At 43.0% G+C, this 22144-nt stretch overlaps 3 protein-coding genes across 10 annotated transcripts; 2 read left to right on the plus strand and 1 right to left on the minus strand.

Annotated features, from left to right (window-relative positions):
* The first annotated feature begins 1028 nt into the window (after positions 1 to 1028).
* Positions 1029 to 4481, plus strand: LOC133153836 (WD repeat domain phosphoinositide-interacting protein 4-like). Of its 2 annotated transcripts, none has more exons than XM_061278037.1 (10): positions 1029 to 1343; positions 1409 to 1513; positions 1573 to 1678; positions 1761 to 1855; positions 1932 to 2011; positions 2088 to 2296; positions 2385 to 2486; positions 2548 to 2693; positions 2770 to 2969; positions 4359 to 4481. In XM_061278037.1, exons 1-9 carry the CDS (start codon positions 1214 to 1216, stop codon positions 2877 to 2879), a joined length of 1083 nt encoding a protein of 360 aa, XP_061134021.1. In that variant the 5' UTR covers positions 1029 to 1213; the 3' UTR covers positions 2880 to 2969; positions 4359 to 4481. The 2 variants fall into 2 exon arrangements, with proteins under 2 accessions (XP_061134021.1, XP_061134022.1); XM_061278038.1 differs by having other exon boundaries at positions 4362 to 4477.
* Positions 3049 to 4054, minus strand: LOC133153837 (EKC/KEOPS complex subunit LAGE3-like). 2 transcript variants are annotated; one of them, XM_061278039.1, is made up of 3 exons: positions 3932 to 4054; positions 3617 to 3745; positions 3049 to 3541 (listed from the first exon to the last, which is right to left on the minus strand). In XM_061278039.1, the coding sequence occupies exons 1-3, from the start codon at positions 3973 to 3975 to the stop codon at positions 3337 to 3339; spliced, it is 378 nt and encodes a 125-aa protein (XP_061134023.1). In that variant the 5' UTR covers positions 3976 to 4054; the 3' UTR covers positions 3049 to 3336. The 2 variants fall into 2 exon arrangements, with proteins under 2 accessions (XP_061134023.1, XP_061134024.1); XM_061278040.1 differs by lacking the exon at positions 3932 to 4054 and having other exon boundaries at positions 3617 to 3813.
* Positions 4482 to 5043: 562 nt separating the features above from the next.
* On the plus strand, positions 5044 to 10766 carry LOC133153833 (cGMP-dependent protein kinase 1-like). 6 transcript variants are annotated; one of them, XM_061278032.1, is made up of 20 exons: positions 5044 to 5266; positions 5370 to 5511; positions 5753 to 5819; positions 5925 to 6024; positions 6090 to 6203; positions 6325 to 6430; positions 6498 to 6561; positions 6653 to 6730; positions 6879 to 6973; positions 7058 to 7123; positions 7535 to 7609; positions 7681 to 7777; positions 7846 to 7985; positions 8790 to 8879; positions 8952 to 9093; positions 9182 to 9345; positions 9431 to 9553; positions 9871 to 9933; positions 10005 to 10071; positions 10406 to 10766. In XM_061278032.1, the coding sequence occupies exons 1-20, from the start codon at positions 5044 to 5046 to the stop codon at positions 10502 to 10504; spliced, it is 2115 nt and encodes a 704-aa protein (XP_061134016.1). In that variant the 3' UTR covers positions 10505 to 10766. The 6 variants fall into 6 exon arrangements, with proteins under 6 accessions (XP_061134016.1, XP_061134017.1, XP_061134012.1 ...); XM_061278028.1 differs by lacking the exon at positions 5044 to 5266 and having other exon boundaries at positions 5369 to 5511; positions 7852 to 7985; XM_061278030.1 differs by lacking the exons at positions 5044 to 5266; positions 5370 to 5511; positions 5753 to 5819; positions 5925 to 6024 and having other exon boundaries at positions 6137 to 6270; positions 6363 to 6430.
* Positions 10767 to 22144: the final 11378 nt, after the last annotated feature.

Consider the following 22144-nt stretch of genomic DNA (forward strand, 5'->3'; position numbering starts at 1 on the left):
CAACCTAAGGGTCTATAAATCAACCTAATCTAGGCGTCTATTTTAGGTCTATATATCAACCTATTTTAGATCTAAAAAATCAACCTATTTTAGACGTCTATTTCTGGTCTATTTTAGATCTATAATTAAACCTATTTTAAACGTCTACTTTAGGTCTATAAATCAACCTAAGGGTCTATAAATCAACCTAATTTAGGCGTCTAATTTAGGTCTATATATCAACCTATTTTAGATCTAAAAATCAACCTATTTTAGACGTCTATTTCTGGTCTATAAATCAACCTATTTTAGATCTATTTTAAACGTCTACTTTAGGTCTATAAATCAACCTAAGGGTCTATAAATCAACCTAATTTAGGCGTCTATTTTAGGTCTATATATCAACCTATTGTAGATCTAAAAATCAACATATTTTAGACGTCTATTTCTGGTCTATAAATCAACCTATTTTAGATCTATTTTAAACGTCTACTTTAGGTCTATAAATCAACCTAAGGGTCTATAAATCAACCTAATTTAGGCGTCTATTTTAGGTCTATATATCAACCTATTTTAGATCTAAAAATCAACCTATTTTAGACGTCTATTTCTGGTCTATTTTAGATCTATAAATAAACCTATTTTAAACGTCTACTTTAGGTCTATAAATCAACCTAAGGGTCTATAAATCAACCTAATTTAGGCGTCTATTTTAGGTCTATATATCAACCTATTTTAGATCTAAAAATCAACCTATTTTAGACGTCTATTTCTGGTCTATAAATCGTCTATTTTAGGTCTATATATCAACCTATTTTAGATCTAAAAATCAACCTATTTTAAGCGTCTACTTTAGGTCTATAAATCAACCTAAGGGTCTATAAATCAACCTAATTTAGGCGTCTATTTTATGTCTTATATATCAACCTATTTTAGATCTAAAAATCAACCTATTTTAGACGTCTATTTCTGGTCTATAAATCGTAACGCGCTTCCAGCCAGTCTTTGCAGGCACGAGCAATGTTTCAAAGAAAATTTGATCAACATGCGACGGGCATTTTTTGCCAGATCGCTCCAAAATCGTTTGCAGTGTGCCCCCTACTCGTCCATCCGCAGAACAGGTATCGCTGTAGCCTAGCCCGGCTGTCTTTGGGCAAGGACTGGAAACCAAGTAGACAACGGGCCATTCCCACAGACTGACAATTTAGGCCGAGAGTCCTGAACGCCACACGCCATGTTGAAAATGCATGACCGGATTGGAGATGTGACAGTCGTTGCTTTGCTTTTAGGTTGTTTCTGCTCCTCCATGGAGTCTGGTGTGCGCATTTACAATGTGGAGCCTTTGATGGAGAAGGGCCACTTGGGTGAGCGTCTTGCTGCTCGGCGCTGGCCGGGCGCCTGCTAACGTGGCCCGCCGTCTGCTATGCAGATCACGAGCAGGTGGGCAGCGTGGCGTCGTGCTCCATGCTGCATCGCTCCAACCTGCTGGCCGTGGTCGGGGGCGGAGTCAGCCCCAAGTTCTCTGAGATATTCGGTGGGTGCCTTTTGAATTGGGCGAGCACGACCATGAAGCCAACCGGTGTGACTTTTCAGTGCTGATCTGGGATGCCGCGTGCGATTCCCGAGACGCCAAAGACAAGCTGGTCCTGGAGTTCACCTTCACCAAGCCGGTGCTGGCGGTCCGGATGCGACACGACAAGTGAGTGGCGGCGGCTCGCTAAACTGGCCGAGAGGAGCGCAAACGTTGAAAGCAAACAAATTGGCGGGCTGCCTCCTCCCAGGATCGTCATGGTGTTGAAGAACAGGATCTATGTGTACAGCTTTCCCGACAAGCCGCTCAAGCTCTTTGAGTTTGATACGCGCGACAACTCCAAAGGTGAGCGAGTGAGCCAGCGAGCGCTCGGCCAGTCAGTCGCGCGGCTTCCTTTTATTAGCGTCTGCTTTTCCACCAGGTCTGTGCGACTTGTGTCCGAGTCTGGACAAGCAGCTGCTGGTTTTCCCGGGACACAAATGTGGAAGTCTGCAGCTGGCGGTAAATTGCCCCTCACACTTCCAAGCGTACGTGGGAGAGCCTGCGTCGCCGTCATTAGTCCGCTCCCGCCCTCCAGGACCTGTCCAACAGCAAGCCCGGGACGTCGTCGGCGCCGTTCACCATCAACGCGCACCAGAGCGAGATCGCCTGCCTGGCGCTCAACCAGCCGGGAAGCGTGGCCGCCTCGGCCTCTCGCAAGGGGACGCTCATACGCCTCTTTGACACCAGCAGCCGCGACAAACTGGTGGAGCTGCGGCGAGGCACCGACCCCGCCACGCTCTACTGGTAAGCGTGCCCCCCCCTTATTATTATTATTTTTTTTAATTGTCGGTTTGCTCACCGCTGACCATGTCCCCTCCCCGCACCTGCACAGCCTCAACTTCAGTCACGACTCGTCCTTCTTGTGCGCATCCAGTGACAAAGGGACGGTCCACATCTTCGCCCTGAAAGACACCAAACTTAACCGCCGCTCCGCGTAAGGCCGCCGCCCCGCTCCCTCGCCCACTCCCTCTTCAACGTGCGTGTGCGCCTGCCAGGTTGGCGCGCGTGGGCAAGGTGGGCCCCGTCATCGGCCAGTACGTGGACAGCCAGTGGTCGCTGGCCAGCTTCACCGTGCCCGCCGAGTGCGCCTGCATCTGCGCCTTCGGGAAGAACACATCCAAGAACGTCAACTCCGTCATCGGTCCGAGGGAGGGGTCGTCGTTTGCTGCGCACCGGCCACATTTTGCCTCTAACATTTCCTTTGCTCTCTATGGCAGCCATCTGCGTGGACGGCACCTTCCACAAGTACGTCTTCACGCCCGACGGAAACTGCAACCGAGAAGCCTTTGACGTCTACTTGGACATTTGCAACGACGACGACTTTTGATCCAGGACGGAAGGAAACGGGGAAGGACCCAAGGAAGAAACGGCAGGACACTTCAAGTGAAGCCAGGTGTCACCTTTTGCGGTTCGGCAGGTCCGTCACACCCCTGCGATTTCATTTGTACTTTGACACAAACTGAACAAAGGAAGCAAACCAGAAAAAAAAAGAAAAAGGCAGGCGACTTCTGTTTTTATTCAAAGCAAAATGATACGTACATTTACACATGAAGCACACGTGAGATCAGGGGAAAAACATTTAAATAAGAACCAAAAATACCCTGCCCCAACGCAGACGAGCACAATGGTCAGAGCAAAACCAACGGAGCGCTGGCTTGGCTGCCTTGCGTCTACAGCAGCTCGTGGCGACATTTTGGGCAATAGCTGACGCCAGTAATCAAGCGCGCGATGAAATCAACTTAGGAAAAAAAAGGATAAACATGCTTAACGCTAAAAACTTTAAATCAAGAACGCAGCATCGGCTCGCTGAAGTTTTCCATGAAGGCGGGCCCTCGCGTGTCCATCGAAGGTGGACGACCAAGAACGCTGTGAGGATCCTGTCCGACGTCGGCGGGAAAGGCACGCATGGTCTCCAAGACCAGGCCGAGGTGCTCCAGGAAGGAGTTGACGGATACGCGAAGGACGCGAGCTTGCTCTGCACGCCACTTCCTGAAAAGGTCACAAGAGGTCACTGGCGGGTGGGCGTGCGGGCGACGGCAGCGGGGCCGGGCGAAGGCTCCTCACGCGCTGAGCACACTCCCGGCGAGCGTCAGCCGCTTGCGGACGCCTCCTCGCCGGGGCTCGCGGTCGGGACTCAGCGAGCGCAGAGCCACAGTGGCCTGGCGCGCCGACTGGAAGGGAACTTGCAGCGAGCTAGAAAAGGGGAGGGTCAAGGAAACGTGTGCGAGTGACTCGACGTCAGCGCTCAGGAAAGAAGCCATGCTCGCTCGCGGAGAATCAGGCCCAGAGACGTCGGAGACGCGATAACCTTATTGCTAGTTTGGCTGAAACTGCAAAGAGAACTCTCGACGCTTCAACATCACTGCAATCCAAGGATACAATTCCAATTGGCTCGCTTGCTCGCCGCTCTCGGGCGCCGCCATGTTATTTGTCTGCGGAAGCCTTCTTCGTCCGAGTAATCGGAGCACACTCGTTGCTCGCCCTCCCGCGCGGCCGCCCCCTAGCGGCAGAGCAGACAGCGCACAAAAGTCGACCATCGGGTTCGGAGGATATTTATTTCTTCTGCGCGGTTGAGTGACCGACCACAAATGTATGTACTATGAAGTTGTGTGAGCTTGTGGCGGACCTCGGTCCCAGGCCTATAGTTCGGGGTGGGTTGATATGTTTATCCTTTGCCAAATCATACACGCTTTGTATCTTTGATGAATTCTGACACAAGCTAAATGTTTCGCTCACAGTTCTTCGGTTTCTTCAACGCAAAGATTTGTGGCAGATTCTTTGCTCTTTTTTTTCTCTTTTTTCTGAGGAGGAGCTGTCAAAGTCACCTGTGCGCATGCACGTGTGAGTAGCTCATCCGAGGACGCGCCGACAGAACATTCTTCCAAATCCTCATTCCAGAAGCGTGCTGAAGTCACAACAAGGAGGTAAGGCAGGCGTTTGTTTCGTCCTCTTTAAAAAAAACTTTTTTTTTTTTTACTTAGTCCTCTTTGAAAGTGAAACCCAACAACCAACACATGGTCAAAGGACTCTGTGAACGATAGAGGGAGGACAAAAGGAGACAATGACTCAGAGGGGGAAAACCATCTCAAGACCCCAAAAAGTTGCCAAGTATACATAGATGTTCGTAAGCCAAGGTTTCACTGTACTTGGGTTGGTCCAATTTAGAACCAAACTGGGCTGTTTTTAAGCCGGAATTGGTCAGGCTGAATGAAAACCAACAGACAGAGCATTGAAGCGTCTTTGGATCCTTGAAAAACACTATATGAATTGAATGCATTCTTATTATTTTTGCGCCTACACTAAGTTGTTTTATTCCGAGCCACACTTAAGCTCTCCTCATCAGCTCCTTTGTATGGAAACCGTGGATTGACCTGTGCAACCACGTCTGCGCGCGTCTGACTGCACACGAGTCTCTTCCTTGTAGGGCACGGGCACTAGGCTGATGGCGGCAACAAAGAGTCTCTTTCTTGTAGGGCACGAGCACTCGGCTGATGGCGGCAACAAAGAGAGGCGGCGGCATGCTGCGTGACCTGCAGGTGGCGTTGCAGCGGAAGATTGAGGAGCTGACGGAGCGAGACGCGCTGATTGAGGAGCTGGAGTCAGAACTGGATGCCAAAGATCTCCTGATTGGCCATTTGCGGGCCGAGCTGGACCGTCATCGTAGTTTGATGCCGGGCACCGACGATACTGCCGCTGCACAGACACCTGACGCAGGTGTGACAAAACGTTCTCCTGAGTCACTGAACTGTTGAAGTCCGCCCGGGCGGAGGTTATGTTTTTTTTTAACATTTTCTTCACCTTTTTTTGTTGCATCCAGCAGGTGGCGCTCCAGCAATGCCAGCACCGTCACTCGATGAGCCTCAGCGCACCAAGAGACAGGCCATATCGGCAGAACCCAGCGCTCTGGATCCTGCCCGACTCACCGACGTCACGCTCACCAGCTACTGCAAGAGCAAAGAGTGAGCTTATGTTATTTTTGTTCTGTGTTTTGCAGACTCTTTTCAATCGTTACATCTGCGGTTCGGACCATTCCTTTCCGCTGTGAAAAAAAAAAAGAGCCGTGAGGAGTGTGTGTTGCGCAGAGGCGACGCTTCCTACCTCAAGCCGAGGCTGCCTCTCTGTCGGGGTCGTGGGAGACCGAGAAGGCCGGCCCTGAGAAAGGTGCCTGCCCCATTGGAGCCAGGGTGTGTTTGCGTGCAGGTCCAGCGAGCTGATCCAGAGAGCGCTGATGGACAATGACTTCATGAAGCATCTGGAACATGGACAGGTGAGAAGACCCCAACCCCCCCCCCCCCCCCCCCACCACACCTCCACCCTCACCCCCCACTTGCCGTCTGTTTTGCTCACGCTTTGACGTCCGCCCCGTTTCCAGATCCTCACCATCTTGGACTGCATGCGGCCCACCAGCCTGGACAAAGGCTGCTGCGTCATCCAGGAGGGCGACGACGGATCTAGCGTCTTTGTTCTGGAGGGTGGGTCACTGCAGCTTTTGCTTCCGAGTCACGGCTCCCGTTTTCCCTTTTGCGTCCGTCCACAGAGGGCATGGTGGAGGTGAGCAAAGAAGGCAAAAAGCTGTGCACCATCGGCCCCGGCAAAGTCTTTGGCGAGCTCGCCATCTTGTACAACTGCACGCGCACGGCTACAGTGACGGGTACACCACAGTGCACACGACAGCGCCCCCTGAAGCTAGGACCGGAGTCCAGGCGTCATCTTCCAGCGTGTGTGTGTGCGTGTGCGTGCGTGTGCGCGCATGCACATGTGCGTGTGTGCAGCTCTGACTGACATCAAGTTGGGGGCCATTGATCGCCAGGGCTTTCAGACCATTATGATGAGGACCGGCCTCATCAAGCATTCCCAGTACACGGACTTCCTGCGCAGGTAACCTTGACGTCGTGACATGGCAGCAGCCTGACGTCCAAATGACGTGGCGTCTCCCTGTCGCTAGCGTTCCGTCCTTCCAGGCCCTTCCAGAGGACGTTCTCAGCAAGCTGGCTGATGTTCTGGAGGAGGTGAGTCCAGACCCGCCTGCACGTGTCACTCTCTGGTCATCTGACCCCCCGTGTGTGTGTGTGTGTGTGTGTGTGTGTCTGCGCACATCAGACTCACTATAGCAATGGCGACTACATCATCCGGCAGGGCGCCACGGGAGACACCTTCTTCATTATTAGTGAAGGGCAGGTGAGCTTTTCTACTCGTTCCGTGCCTGCCCGTAAGGTGCGCTGCCAAAGTGGATTGGGCAAAGTCTGCTCACTTTTACTTTGCACGGCCTCACAAGGTATGACTTTTGGCTTCCTTCGTGCAAAATCTCACTTGTGAGCATGTGCAGGTGACGGTGTGGCAGCAGACCGCCCCCAGTGGTCAGCAGGTGCCGGTGAAGACGCTGTCCAAAGGCGACTGGTTTGGCGAGCAAGCGCTGAAAGGGTGAAAGCGCGCTACGCCGTTCACGTCGCCGTCGCCCGTGCCTTCCCGCCATCCATTTAACGTGCTGCCTTTCCTGTCTCGTAGGGAAGATGTGCGTACGGCCAGCGTGACAGCAGAGGGCGCCGTCACCTGTCTGGTGGTAGACAGAGAGTGAGCATTGGTGGTTTGGTTTGAAGCCGGGGTGGCCAGGGCTGGGAATCCGAGATGAACATTTCCCTCCAGCTGTCATTATTCCCCTCTTCCAGACAGCCAATGCAAAGGCTACAACCCCCCCCCCCCCCCCCCTCCCACGTTCCATCCTTTCACATCAGACAAGGCAAACATCGTGCATGGCTGAGTAGTCATTGTTTATCCCAGCAGCCACTGTCATGCCTTCACGGAAGCAAATGCGGCAGAAACTTGCAGAAACTTGCTCGACACAAAGCAAAATCAAAAGAATATTTAGAGTCCTAAAAAACAGAGTCTTTGGCGTCCTTGTGTGTTTTCCACATCATCTGAAGGAGTGAGGCCGCTCCTCAGTCGGGTTCATGCTGCCTCACGGCACTCTCCTTTGTTCCGCAGGTCCTTCAGGCAGCTGATCGGCGGCTTAGAGGAAGTGGACCGCCAGCAGGGAGACGACGAGCACGTCAAAGCCAAGTAAGTGGTGTACATCGCCGACGAACTCTCTATTGACGTCGAGGCAACGATGCACTAACGCACGTGCGCAGGTGCCCGGCTGAGGACGACTTCTTCTCCGGCGTGACGCTCGACGACCTTGCCGTGGTCTGCACCTTGGGCATGGGTGGCTTCAGCCGCGTGGAGCTGGTGGGTGGGTCCCCGCGCCGGCGGCCGTGGTGCCGACGCGTGGTGACGTGTGGCCGCGTCGCCTTCAGGTGCAGCTCAAGAGAGACGCCGGGCGCTCCTTCGCCCTCAAAGTGTTGAAGAAGCGCCACATTCTGGACACCAGGCAGCAGGAGCACATCCTGTCGGAACGCCGCATCATGATGGAAGTCAACAGCCCCTTCATCATCAGGTCACTGTTTAGTCCCTCCGTTCATGTCCAAAGCAGGCAAAGTACAAGTCCAGCTCGTGGGGTGCCAAGCGCAGGTTTGAGGTGCCCGCGTGCCAGCGGCCTCAAGCCCATTGTTTCTTTTCCCCTCATAAGTAGGGGTGTAAATCGCGGGTTTTGTCACGATACGATATATCGATACAAAGAACCACGATACGATATTTGCCGATATCTTAAAGCCTGCTGTGATTCATTCACAATACATCACGGTATAGTGCTCTACGATCGATATAGAACAATATCCTGATTTATAACAATTCATATCTTAAAGCCTGCTGTGATTCATTCACGATACATCACGATATAGTGCTCTACGATAAATATAGAACAATATCCTGATTTATAACAATTCATACGCAAAATCAACAAGGTACTGCAAACTCTTTATTTAGGAAATTACAAAGTGCTTCCAAATGAATGACTTGAAGCCCAAAGGGGAACGAATGTCCTTGTCTTCTTGGACACTAGCCATAGCACCAGCCCAGGAGCCGCGTAGTTGTCGGCTCCCCTTTCACGTGCCTGCTCTGCTCACAACACAACACGCCGCGCGCTGCTCCCGGAAAGAGGAAGCAAGCAACAATGAACTGGATTTCAAAATAAAGTCGCGTCTAATGTCTGAGGTCAAAAACGGGCGATATAGATCGATGTTTACGTTTAGCATCGATGCCAACAAATCGTAGAGCATTATATCGATGCATCGTCACACCCCTACTCATAAGTGGCCACCGCCAGCTGTTCTGAAGCACAGTAATGCGTCCCTGTCCGCAGGTTGTACCGCACCTTCCGGGACCCCAAATACTTGTATATGCTGCTAGAGGTTTGTCTTGGCGGAGAGCTGTGGACGCTCTTAAGAGACAGGTGGGTGTCGGGTCACAAAGATGGGCCCAAACGCCGACGTCGCAAGCGTGCTGTCCCTTTCTGTGCCACCAGGGGCTCCTTTGACGACGGGACCACAAGATTCTACACGACGTGCGTTATCGAGGCTCTGGCGGAGCTCCACTGTAAAGGGATCATCTACCGAGACCTCAAGCCGGAGAATATCATCCTTGACCACAGAGGCTACGCCAAGTTGGTGAGTCTTCAAGGCGCTCGTCAACAGCGGCGGCGTGACGCTAACGGAGGGCGCGGCGCGGGCGTGCGTGCGTGCGTCCGGCCGCTAGGTGGATTTTGGCTTCGCTAAGAAGGTGGGCTTGGGGAAGAAGACCTGGACCTTCTGCGGGACCCCTGAGTACGTGGCCCCCGAGATCATCCTCAACAAAGGTCACGACAGCTCGGCCGACTGCTGGTCCCTGGGGATCCTGGTCTTTGAGCTTCTCAGCGGAAGGTAGGTGGGTGGGCGGTCTTGTGCGCATTGGCGTGATCGTGCGGGCTTCGGCAGCGCGTTGATCCCTTCCCGGTCGGTCCCGCAGTCCGCCGTTTTCCGGCTCGGACCCCATGAAGACGTACAACATCATCTTGAGGGGGATCGACATGGTGGAATTCCCCAAAAAGATCACCAAGAGTGCCGCAAACCTCATCAAGAGACTCTGCAGGTTGTGGCCCAGCAAAGGCTACCAAGTATTTGCCCTTCTTAGTTAAGAGAGGTGGGGTCGCAAGAGGGCCAGTTTGCGCAGCGGCCCCAAATTGTGCGCTCACAGAAGGCACACTTAGGGCGCTCTTCTCGCCCGCCGCGCTCCGTTTGGATTGACGTCCAATTGCTCATCGGGGCGCCAGTTGGTGTCGACTGCGGCTCGTTCACAGTCGGCTCACGTCAGAGCTGTTTGGGCGAGAAGGGAGCAGACGTAGAGGAGATGATAGAATTCGAGTGCTGAATATGGCCGTCGTAAGCAAGCGCGTGTGTGTGTGTCAGGGACAACCCCTCGGAACGTCTCGGGAACCAGAAGAACGGCGTAAAGGACATTCAGAAGCACAAGTGAGTAACATAACGTGCAGGCCGGCGGTCGTCCGCGCCCTCATTGTCCCTCCTCTTCTTCCTGCAATCAGGTGGTTCGAGGGCTTCAACTGGGATGGCCTCCGCCAGGGAACCTTGGACTGTCCCTTTATGCCAAGGGTGAGTTGGCGCCCCTTTAGAGGCACCTCGGTTGCGTGGGCTGGAAGCGCTTTGCCGTCTGCAGGGCTCGCCACGGTAGCCCCAGCCAAGATTGCACGTGAGCTCCGAGAGGCAGTCAGCTCGAAGAATATGACGCGACAGCCAAATCTTTGATCCATCGGAGGGCTTTGTGCATTTTGCTGCTGCTTGCAGAAAAATAATGTCACGGTTGTTCAGTTAACCCAATCACAGCTGAGCAACTGTGACGTCGTCAAAGACGCGGCATGCCGAGCGTGACAAACCGCCCGCCGCTCAAGGTGTTTTGCTCTGCGGCGCTGTACGCTTTTGCCATCAGGTGGACGGCCCGTTGGACAACAGCAACTTTGATGACTTCCCCCTGGACACCGAGGGCCCTCCCCCTGATGACGAGTCAGGCTGGGACCTGGAGTTCTGAAACAGCTTGGCCAGGTCAGAGGCTCAATGGAGAACGCACAAGGTCCATAACTTCAAAGAAATGTTTAATATTTCAATGTTCATTTGTGTTAACAACCCACTCTTTCATTTCAACCGCGTGTATAGACATATGTTCTGTTACATCAACATACATTTTTTTTAAGCTGGTCTACTGATTGCTAACTACAGTGTTTTCCGTCGCTCAGGAGTACAAGTCGCAACAACAGCCATAAAATGCATAATAAAAAAGAAAAAAAACGTAAGTCGCATGTTTGGCGGAACTTAATTCGATAAAATCCAACATCAAGAACAGACACGAATAGGCAACAACAGCCTAAACGATACGCATACGGTATTGTAACGTTACATAAACACAAACGAGGAACTGACGTAAAATGAACAGTTATTCAAATAAATATAACATAAATAACACGTTGATCAAAACATCCGTGTCACTCCAAATCATTAAATGCATCGAAATCTTCGGCCTCCGCCGCTGTCGACTCAGGGAGTATATGTGGCGCTGACGTCGGACTCAGTATCAGTTGCAGCTATTCCACCCTCGCCTGGCTGGAGCTGAGGGATCAATTGGCCAAAGCCAAGCTGTGACGTCTTCATAACGTGACTTCCAACCGCAAGCAGAGGAGGTCTCTCACATTTGGATTCCGCTTCGGTGACTTAAGACTGTAAGACAGGAAATAGAACACAGGGTGCATTTATTAAATAATAACACACGGCTTTGGTAATTCCAGCGACACACACAAAATGCGGCCTGCAGCAATGTGCGGCCAATTTCCAAGATAAACAGTGACCCATGCGTATGTTTAGGAGACAAGGGAATTTAGCTACACAGTTACTAAATGATCATAGTGCCAAGTAGCAAACAAAGAGGCTGGACAAGGTGGTGAAAAAAGCCGGCTCTGTCCTGGGCTGCAGTCTGGACCGTGTGGAGGTGGTAGGGGAGAGGAGGAGGGTGGCTAAGCTGTCCTCCATCATGGACAACATCTCCCACCCCCTTCATGAGACTGTCAGAGCCCTGGAGAGCTCCATCAGTGACCGGCTTCGTCACCCACGATGACCCAGCGAGAGGCATCGCACGCAGGTCCTTCCTCCCTGCTGCCATCAGACTGGACAACCAGGCTTATCACTGTAGCTAACGGACAATAATTACGTGCAATAATCAAAAAGTCAAAAAAGTCAAAAGTCAGCTTTATTGTCAATCTCTTCACATGTCAAGACACACAAAGAATATTAACGTGCAATATCTGTCTACCTCATACTCTTTTTACCTGCTTTATTTTTTGCACATTTTTTTTTCTTCCTTTGCACTATTTTTCTATCTAATATTTATTTATATTGTGTATATACTGTCCATATTTTTTTAATTATATATATCTTTTACTTTTTAAAATCTTTTACCCCCTTCTCCACATGCGTGTGTGTGTGTATATGTTAAGTGTACTGCTGCTTACACAGGAGTTTCCCCATTGAGGGAATAATAAAGGATCATCTTATTTGACCAGCTCAGTGGCCTAGTGGTAGAGTGTCCGCCCTGAGACGGACGGAAGGTTGTGGGTTCAAACCCCGGCCGAGTCATACCAAAGACTATAAAAATGGGACCTATTGCCTCCCTGCTTGGCACTCAGCATTAAGGGTTGGAATTGGGGGGTTAGATCACCAAATGATTCCCGAGCACGGCACCGCTGCTGCTCACTGCTCCCCTCTCCCCCGGGGATGGATTAAGATCACACGGGGATGGGTTAAATGCAGAGGACAAATTTCACCACACCCAGATGTGTGTGTGACGATCATTGGGAATTTAACTTTTAACTCATCATTCTGATGTATTGGTACAATATGACATGTCGTGTGTGTTATGATTCATAATTTTTCATGTCATGACGTCTGCCACACCGTGGTCACGTGACGTTGAAGGGCGGATCTTGCCACTGAGCTGGTCATTAAATAGGAAGACTTTTTTAATGTATTTAAATCTATTTTGAGTTTGCGCCATTATTTCAACGCATAACAACTGTAAGTCTACTAAACAAAACAGCGGTTGCTATAGGATGTCAGCCATGTTGTGGTCACATGACGCGGACATGATGTCGATGGGCGGAGCTTCCGCCAAAATTCAAATCCGAGCGCGCGGCTCGCGACAGGAAGACGGCAATGCCGAGCAACGAGACACAGCGACGACTAACAAGAGAAATATTTTTATTTTCTGCTTGCAACTGTACCGTCCAGAGCGCACACGGTAAATACAACCCATTGTTTTTAAAAAGAAGTACTTTTGTAGCCCTGAAAAGCGAGTGAGTGTGGCGGTTGGGCGGGACGTCGAACTCGGCGTCTGCTTTCAGCCACAGACGCCGAATTTCGACGATTCTCCCTGGTCAACGGTTGTAAATGATCGCGTTGATTAAAAAAGAGAACTTTATATAACTCTAATTTACCGTTTTAGATAATATTACGCCGCAGTCATGTGACGCGGACGTGACGTCGGTGGGTGGAGCTTCCGCCAAAATTCAAATCCGAGGACGCGGCTTGCAACTGGACGTAGGACGGCGGCAATGCCGAGAAACGCGACGCAGCGACGACTAACAAGAGAAATATTTTTATTTCCTGCTTGCAACTGGACCGTCTAGAGCGTACACGGTAAATACAACTCATTGTTTTTAAAAAGAAGTACTTTTGTTGCCCTGAAAAGCGAGTGAGTGCGCCGGCTACGTCGAACTCTGCGTCTGCGGCCTACCACAGAGGCCGAATTTCGACGATTCTCCCTGGTCAACGGTTGTAAATGATCGCGTTGAATAAAAAAGTGAACTTTATTTAACTCTAATTTACCGTTTTAGATAATATTACGTTGCAGTCATGTGACGCCGATATGACTTCAATTGGCGCTACTCCCGCCGAGATTATAATTCGTGGGCGCGAATACAAACTCGGCGATTATCAACAGAAATATCTTTAATTTCTGCTTGCAACTGGACCGTCTAGAGCAGGGGTGGGCAAACTTTTTGACTCGCCGGCCGAACCGGGAACCAGGAGCAGATGGCCGTAGTGTTTAAAGAGATTTACTTTTGCGAAGTTTGACTAAAGTTGTCGATGTAGCTAGCGTCCAGTGTAATAGCAATGTGTAGCTGAGTAGCTAACCCTAGCTGAAACGTAGTTGCGTTGCATCTGCGTATGTTGGTTGAGGTTAAATGTTAACGTTTATTTTCATTCCATTAGGTTCAACGTTGTTTGCTGTATGTTTTCCACTGTTAGAAGAAGAAGAATGTAAGAAGAATGACTATACAAATCAATTGGAGGCTTGCTTCATTGATCACAACCGTGAGTACCCCTTTCTTCCTCCATTTATGTTCAACACTATTTCATGTCTAACAGTAATTAATGTAACACATAACCATAAGTAAATTGAGTGTGGGCACTCTCAAATTAACATATGTAATTATACTGTGTAATCTGTCACCGAGTATATTGTTGCAAAGTAATATAAGAAAAGATCCAAAATTGTAATTCAGAATAGTTTTCAAAAGAAGGCCATTATAATTATATACAAATCTGGTTACCCTGAACATAATAACAAGCTATTTCTTAAATCCCAAATTCTTCAATTCAAAGATTTGGTCAATTATCAGACTGCTCAAATGATGCTCAAAGCGAAGCTAAACTGTTTACCCCAAAAATATTCAAAAAACTTCTATCAATTCAACTAAGTGTTTAATATGGCCTATCAGGGCTGAAGTCAAAATTTGGCACCATCATGTGGTGAAATGTGGAATTGCAGCACATCCAATTTTGCCTGGGAACAAACGGATTAAATAAATCTTACTTCTCTTCTTGTCACTCCTTCTCAAACAAGTAAATTGCCCATTTTGCGCAGTAGATGTTCTGTTAATACCTAGTATTTATACAAAGTCATAATTTAAATTACTTTCAACATTCATTCATCCATTCAAGAAAGATCCAAAGTAGTAATCCAGAATAGTTTTTAAAAGAAGGCCATTCGAATTGTAAACAAATCTGATTACCTTGAACATGATAACAAGCTATTTCTTAAATCCTAAATTCTTCAATTCAAAGATTTGGTTGATTATCAGACTGCTCAAATGATGCTCAAAGCGAAGCTAAACTGTTTACCTAAAAATATTCAAAAGCATATACAAACTATGTCTAATTCAGAACATTCATGTTACTTCACTCGGTCTTACCAATTTCTATCAATTCAACTAAGTGTTTAATATGGCCTATCAGGGCTGAAGTCAAAATCTGGCACCATCATGTGGTGGAATCTGGAATTGCAGCACATCCAATTTTGCCTGGGAACAAACATATTAAATAAGTCTTAGTTCTCTTCTTGCCACTCATTCTCAAACAAGTAAATTGCCCATTTTGCGCAGTAGGTGTTCTGTTAATACCTAGTATTTATACAAAGTCATAGTTTAAATTACTTTCAACATTCATTCATCCATTCAAGAAAGATCCAAAGTAGTAATCCAGAATAGTTTTTAAAAGAAGGCCATTCGAATTTTAAACAAATCTGATTACCTTGAACATGATAACAAGCTAACTCTTAAATCCTAAATTCTTCAATTCAAAGATTTGGTTGATTATCAGACTGCTCAAATGATGCTCAAAGTGAAGCTAAACTGTTTACCTAAAAATATTCAAAAGCATATTCAAACTATGTCTAATTCAGAACATTCATGTTACTCCACTCTGTCTTATTACCAACTTCTATCAATTCAACTAAGTGTTTAATATGGCCTATCAGGGCTGAAGTCAAAATCTGGCACCATCATGTGGTGACATTTGGAAATGCAGCGCATCAAATTTTGCCTGGGAACAAACAGATTAAATAAGTCATACTTCTCTTCTTGCCATTCCTTCTCAAACAAGTAAATTGCCCATTTTGTGCAGTAGATGTTCTGTTAATACCTAGTATTTATACAAAGTCATAATTTAAAATACTTTCAACATTCATTTATTCATTCAACCACCGTTACTCCACTCGCTCTGATTACCAACCTCTATCGATTTAACTAAGCGTTTAATACATCCTATCAGATCTCAAGTTAAGATTTGGCACCATACTTTGTTGAAATTTGCAATTGCAGCAAATGCAATTTTGCCAGGGAACAAAAATAGATTCAATAAACTAAATAAGTCTTACTTCTTCCCATTAAATAAATTCACACTCCTTTTCAAAAAAGTTGTTTAAAACGAGGGCCCCTCCCTCAACCTTTAACCCTAACCCCGCACGTCACATTGTGTTTTATCTGCGAATGTTGGTTGAGGGCAAATGATAAAGTTTTCTTTCATTCCTTTAGGTTCCACCGTGTTCGTTGCCTGTATGTTTGAAGGATACAAAGTACAACGCTTGCACGTTGGCGAAGACGTCTTCGGTGAGTCCGTCCTTCCTTTTTATTCATGGGAAGGTCACAGACAACAATAGCTAAAGCAACACATTGTTAGAGGTAACTACATTTGTCTTAAATTGGATAGATTATTTGTTCCCACACCTTTTCGAACAAGTAAACTGGCCATTTGTGCAGGAGATTTTCTGTTTATACCTAGTATTCATACAGTCATCATTTAAATGAACAAATAAGATTCATTCACTCACTCATTCATTCAAAATATCCAAAGTTGTGTGTGCTATGTGTAGACGAGAATAGATCTCATGTTACTCCACTCGCTCATACGACCAACTTCTATCAATTTAGCTAAGCGTTTAATACGTCCTAGCAGGTCTCAAGTCAAGATTTGGCACTGTGCTTTGTTAAAATTTGCAATTGCAGCATATCCAATTTTGCCTGGGAACAAAAATAGATTAAACAAACTAAATAAGTCTTATTCCTTCCCATTAAATAAATGAAATAAGTCTCTCTTCTGCACAGTCCTTTTCAAACAATTAAACTGGCCATCTTGTGCAGTAGTTTTTGTGTTCACACCTAGTATTTATCAGAAATCACATTTGAAATTACTTCATTCAACCATTTTGGAAATTTGGAATCCCAGCAAATCCATTCTTCCCATTAAATAAAGACGTCTTCTTCCCTTTAAATAAATGAAATAAGTCTTACTTCCCACTGCTTTTCAAACAAGTAAAGTGCGAGAGGCTAGGTGCTAAGAGGCTAGGTGCTAAGAGGCTAGGTGCTAAGAGGCTAGGTGCTAAGAGGCTAGGTGCTAAGGTCTGATGTGGTTAGGTGCTATATATATGTATATTTAGGTCTATATATCAACCTATTTTAGATCTATAAATCAACCTATTTTAGACGTCTATTTCTGGTCTATTTTAGATCTATAAATAAACCTATTTTAAACGTCTACTTTTGGTCTATAAATCAACCAAAGGGTCTATAAATCAACCTAATTTAGGCGTCTATTTTAGGTCTATATATCAACCTATTTTAGATCTAAAAATCAACCTATTTTAGACGTCTATTTCTGGTCTATAAATAGTCTATTTTAGGTCTATATATCAACCTATTTTAGATCTAAAAATCAACCTATTTTAAACGTCTACTTTAGGTCTATAAATCAACCTAAGGGTCTATAAATCAACCTAATTTAGGCGTCTATTTTAGGTCTATATATCAACCTATTTTAGATCTAAAAATCAACCTATTTTAGACGTCTATTTCTGGTCTATTAGATCTATAAATAAACCTATTTTAAACGTCTACGTTAGGTCTATAAATCAACCTAAGGGTCTATAAATCAACCTAATCTAGGCGTCTATTTAAGGTCTATATATCAACCTATTTTAGATCTAAAAAATCAACCTATTTTAGACGTCTATTTCTGGTCTATAAATCAACCTATTTTAGATCTATAAATAAACCTATTTTAAACGTCTACAATAGGTCTATAAATCAACCTAAGGGTCTATAAATCAACCTAATCTAGGCGTCTATTTTAGGTCTATATATCAACCTATTTTAGATCTAAAAAATCAACCTATTTTAGACGTCTATTTCTGGTCTATAAATCAACCTATTTTAGATCTATAAATAAACCTATTTTAAACGTCTACTTTAGGTCTATAAATCAACCTAAGGGTCTATAAATCAACCTAATTTAGGTGTCTATTTTAGGTCTATATATCAACCTATTTTAGATCTAAAAATCAACCTATTGTAGACGTCTATTTCTGGTTTAAAAATTAACCTATTTTAGACGTCAAGTTTTGGTTTAAAAATCAACTTTTTTTAGACATCTATTTTTGGTTTAAAAATCAACCTATTTTAGACATCTATTTTTGGTTTAAAAATCAACCTATTTTAGACGTCTATTTTTGGTTTAAAAATCAACCTTTTTTAGACGTCTATTTTTGGTATAAAAATCAACCTATTTTAGACGTCTATTTTTGGTTTAAAAATCAACCTTTCTTAGACGTCTATTTTTGGTTTAAAAATCAACCTATTTTAGACGTCTATTTTTGGTTTAAAAATCAACCTATTTTAGACGTCTATTTTTTGTTTAAAAATCAACCTTTTTTAGACGTCTATTTTTGGTTTAAAATTCAACCTATTTAATACATCTATGTTTGGTTTAAAAATGAACCTTGTTTAGTCAATTTTTGGTTTAAAAATCAACCTTTTTTAAACGTCTATTTTTGGTCTGAAAATCAACTTAATTTTATCTTTATCAGTGGTACAGGAATAACCAATTCACATGTACGGATCAATATGCTTGTTAAACCCAAACAACGTCTGTGCATTATTTATACAACTTACGGCTTGTTCAGACTTCAAAATTCCAAAATATGATCATATTTAATGTTTTTAATTTAGACGTCTAGTAAATTGAGCCAAGATCAAGATTTTGCAAATTAATAAGGGTTGGGAAACTTTGTTGAATGACCCTACCTCGACAGTTTAGTTTTGACTATTTTAGGTCTATAAATCAACTTATTTTAGATCTATAAATCAGCCTATTTTAGATCTATAAATAAACCTATTTAAAACGTCTACTTTAGGTCTATAAATCAACCTAAGGGTCTATAAATCAACCTAATTTAGGCGTCTATTTTAGGTCTATATATCAACCTATTTTAGATCTAAAAATCAACCTATTTTAGACGTCTATTTCTGGTCTATAAATCAACCTATTTTAGATCTATTTTAAACGTCTACTTTAGGTCTATAAATCAACCTAAGGGTCTTTAAATCAACCTAATTTAGGCGTCTATTTTAGGTCTATGTATCAACCTATTTTAGATCTAAAAATCAACCAATTTTAGACGTCTATTTCTGGTCTATTTTAGATCTATAAATAAACCTATTTTAAACGTCTACTTTAGGTCTATAAATCAACCTAAGGGTCTATAAATCAACCTAATTTAGGCGTCTATTTTAGGTCTATATATCAACCTATTTTAGATCTAAAAATCAACCTATTTTAGACGTCTATTTCTGGTCTATAAATCAACCTATTTTAGATCTATTTTAAACGTCTACTTTAGGTCTATAAATCAACCTAAGGGTCTATAAATCAACCTAATTTAGGCGTCTATTTTAGGTCTATATATCAACTTATTTTAGATCTAAAAATCAACCTATTTTAGACGTCTATTTCTGGTCTATAAATCAACCTATTTTAGATCTATAAATAAACCTATTTTAAACATCTACGTTAGGTCTATAAATCAACCTAAGGGTCTATAAATCAACCTAATCTAGGCGTCTATTTTAGGTCTATATATCAACCTATTTTAGATCTAAAATATTAACCTATTTTAGACGTCTATTTCTGGTCTATAAATCGTCTATTTTAGGTCTATATATCAACCTATTTTAGATCTAAAAATAAACCTATTTTAGACGTCTATTTCTGGTCTATTTGAGATCTATAATTAAACCTATTTTAAACGTCTACTTTAGGTCTATAAATCAACCTAAGGGTCTATAAATCAACCTAATTTAGGCGTCTATTTTAGGTCTATATATAGACTTATTTTAGATCTAAAAGTCAACCTATTTTAGACGTCTATTTCTGGTCTATAAATCAACCTATTTTAGATCTATTTTAAACGTCTACTTTAGGTCTATAAATCAACCTAATCTAGGCGACTATTTTAGGTCTATATATCAACCTATTTTAGATCTAAAAATCAACCTATTTTAGACGTCTATTTCTGGTCTATAAATCGTCTATTTTAGGTCTATATATCAACCTATTTTAGATCTAAAAATAAACCTATTTTAAACGTCTACTTTAGGTCTATAAATCAACCTAAGGGTCTATAATTCAACCTAATTTAGGCGTCTATTTTAGGTCTATATATCAACCTATTTTAGATCTAAAAATCAACCTATTTTAGACGTCTATTTCTGGTCTATAAATCGTCTATTTTAGGTCTATATATCAACCTATTTTAGATCTAAAAATGAACCTATTTTAAACGTCTACTTTAGGTCTATAAATCAACCTAAGGGTCTATAAATCAACCTAATTTAGGCGTCTATTTTAGGTCTATATATCAACCTATTTTAGATCTAAAAATCAACCTATTTTAGACGTCTATTTCTGGTCTATAAATCGTCTATTTTAGGTCTATATATCAACCTATTTTAGATCTAAAAATCAACCTATTTTAGACGTCTATTTCTGGTCTATTTGAGATCTATAATTAAACCTATTTTAAACGTCTACTTTAGGTCTATAAATCAACCTAAGGGTCTATAAATCAACCTAATTTAGGCGTCTATTTTAGGTCTATATATCAACCTATTTGAGATCTAAAAATCAACCTATTTTAGACGTCTATTTCTGGTCTATAAATCAACCTATTTTAGATCTATTTTAAACGTCTACTTTAGGTCTATAAATCAACCTAAGGGTCTATAAATCAACCTAATTTAGGCGTCTATTTTAGGTCTATATATCAACCTATTTTAGATCTAAAAATCAACCTATTTTAGACGTCTATTTCTGGTCTATTTTAGATCTATAAATAAACCTATTTTAAACGTCTACTTTAGGTCTATAAATCAACCTAAGGGTCTATAAATCAACCTAATTTAGGCGTCTATTTTAGGTCTATATATCAACCTATTTTAGATCTAAAAATCAACCTATTTTAGACGTCTATTTCTGGTCTATAAATCAACCTATTTTAGATCTATAAATAAACCTATTTTAAACGTCTACTATAGGTCTATAAATAAACCTAAGGGTCTATAAATCAACCTAATTTAGGTGTCTATTTTAGGTCTATATATCAACCTATTTTAGATCTAAAAATCAACCTATTTTAGACTTCTATTTCTGGTTTAAAAATTAACCTATTTTAGACGTCTATTTCTGGTTTAAAAATCAACCTTTTTTACAAGTCTATTTTTGGTTTAAAAATCAACCTATTTTAGACGTCTATTTTTGGTTTAAAAAATCAACCTATTTTAGACGTCTATTTTTGGTTTAAAAATCAACCTTTTTTAGACATCTATTTTTGGTTTAAAAATCAACCTTTTTTAGACGTCTATTTTTGGTTTAAAAATCAACCTTTTTTAGACGTCTATTTTTGGTTTAAAAATCAACCTATCTTAGACGTCTATTTTTGGTTTTAAAATCAACCTATTTTAGACTTCTATTTTTATTTAAAAATCAACCTATTTTAGACGTCTATTTTTTGTTTAAAAATCAACCTTTTTTAGACGTCTATTTTTGGTTTAAAATTCAACCTATTTATTACAGCTATGTTTGGTTTAAAAATCAACCTTGTTTAGTCAATTTTTGGTTTAAAAATCAACCTTTTTTAAACGTCTATTTGTGGTCTGAAAATCAACTTAATTTTATCTTTATCAGTGGTACAGGAATAACCAATTCACATGTACGGATCAATATGCTTGTTAAACCCAAACAACTTCTGTGCATTATTTATACAACTTACGGCTTGTTCAGACTTCAAAAATCCAAAATATGATCATATTTAATGTTTTTAATTTAGACGTCTAGTAAATTGAGCCAAGATCAAGATTTTGCAAATCAATAAGGGTTGGGAAACTTTGTTGAATGACCCTACCTCGACAGTTTAGTTTTGACTATTTTAGGTCTATAAATCAACCTATTTTAGGTCTATAAATCAACCTATTTTAGATCTATAAATAAACCTATTTTAAACGTCTACTTTAGGTCTATAAATCAACCTAAGGGTCTATAAATCAACCTAATTTAGGCGTCTATTTTAGGTCTATATATCAACCTATTTTAGATCTAAAAATCAACCTATTTTAGACGTCTATTTCTGGTCTATAAATCAACCTATTTTAGATCTATAAATAAACCTATTTTAAACGTCTACGTTAGGTCTATAAATCAACCTAAGGGTCTATAAATCAACCTAATCTAGGCGTCTATTTTAGGTCTATATATCAACCTATTTTAGATCTAAAAAAATCAACCTATTTTAGACGTCTATTTCTGGTCTATAAATCAACCTATTTTAGATCTATAAATAAACCTATTTTAAACATCTACGTTAGGTCTATAAATCAACCTAAGGGTCTATAAATCAACCTAATCTAGGCGTCTATTTTAGGTCTATATATCAACCTATTTTAGATCTAAAATATCAACCTATTTTAGACGTCTATTTCTGGTCTATAAATCGTCTATTTTAGGTCTATATATC

Source organism: Syngnathus typhle, linkage group LG5 (assembly GCF_033458585.1).
Source record: "Syngnathus typhle isolate RoL2023-S1 ecotype Sweden linkage group LG5, RoL_Styp_1.0, whole genome shotgun sequence".
NCBI classification, from domain to species: domain Eukaryota; kingdom Metazoa; phylum Chordata; class Actinopteri; order Syngnathiformes; family Syngnathidae; genus Syngnathus; species Syngnathus typhle.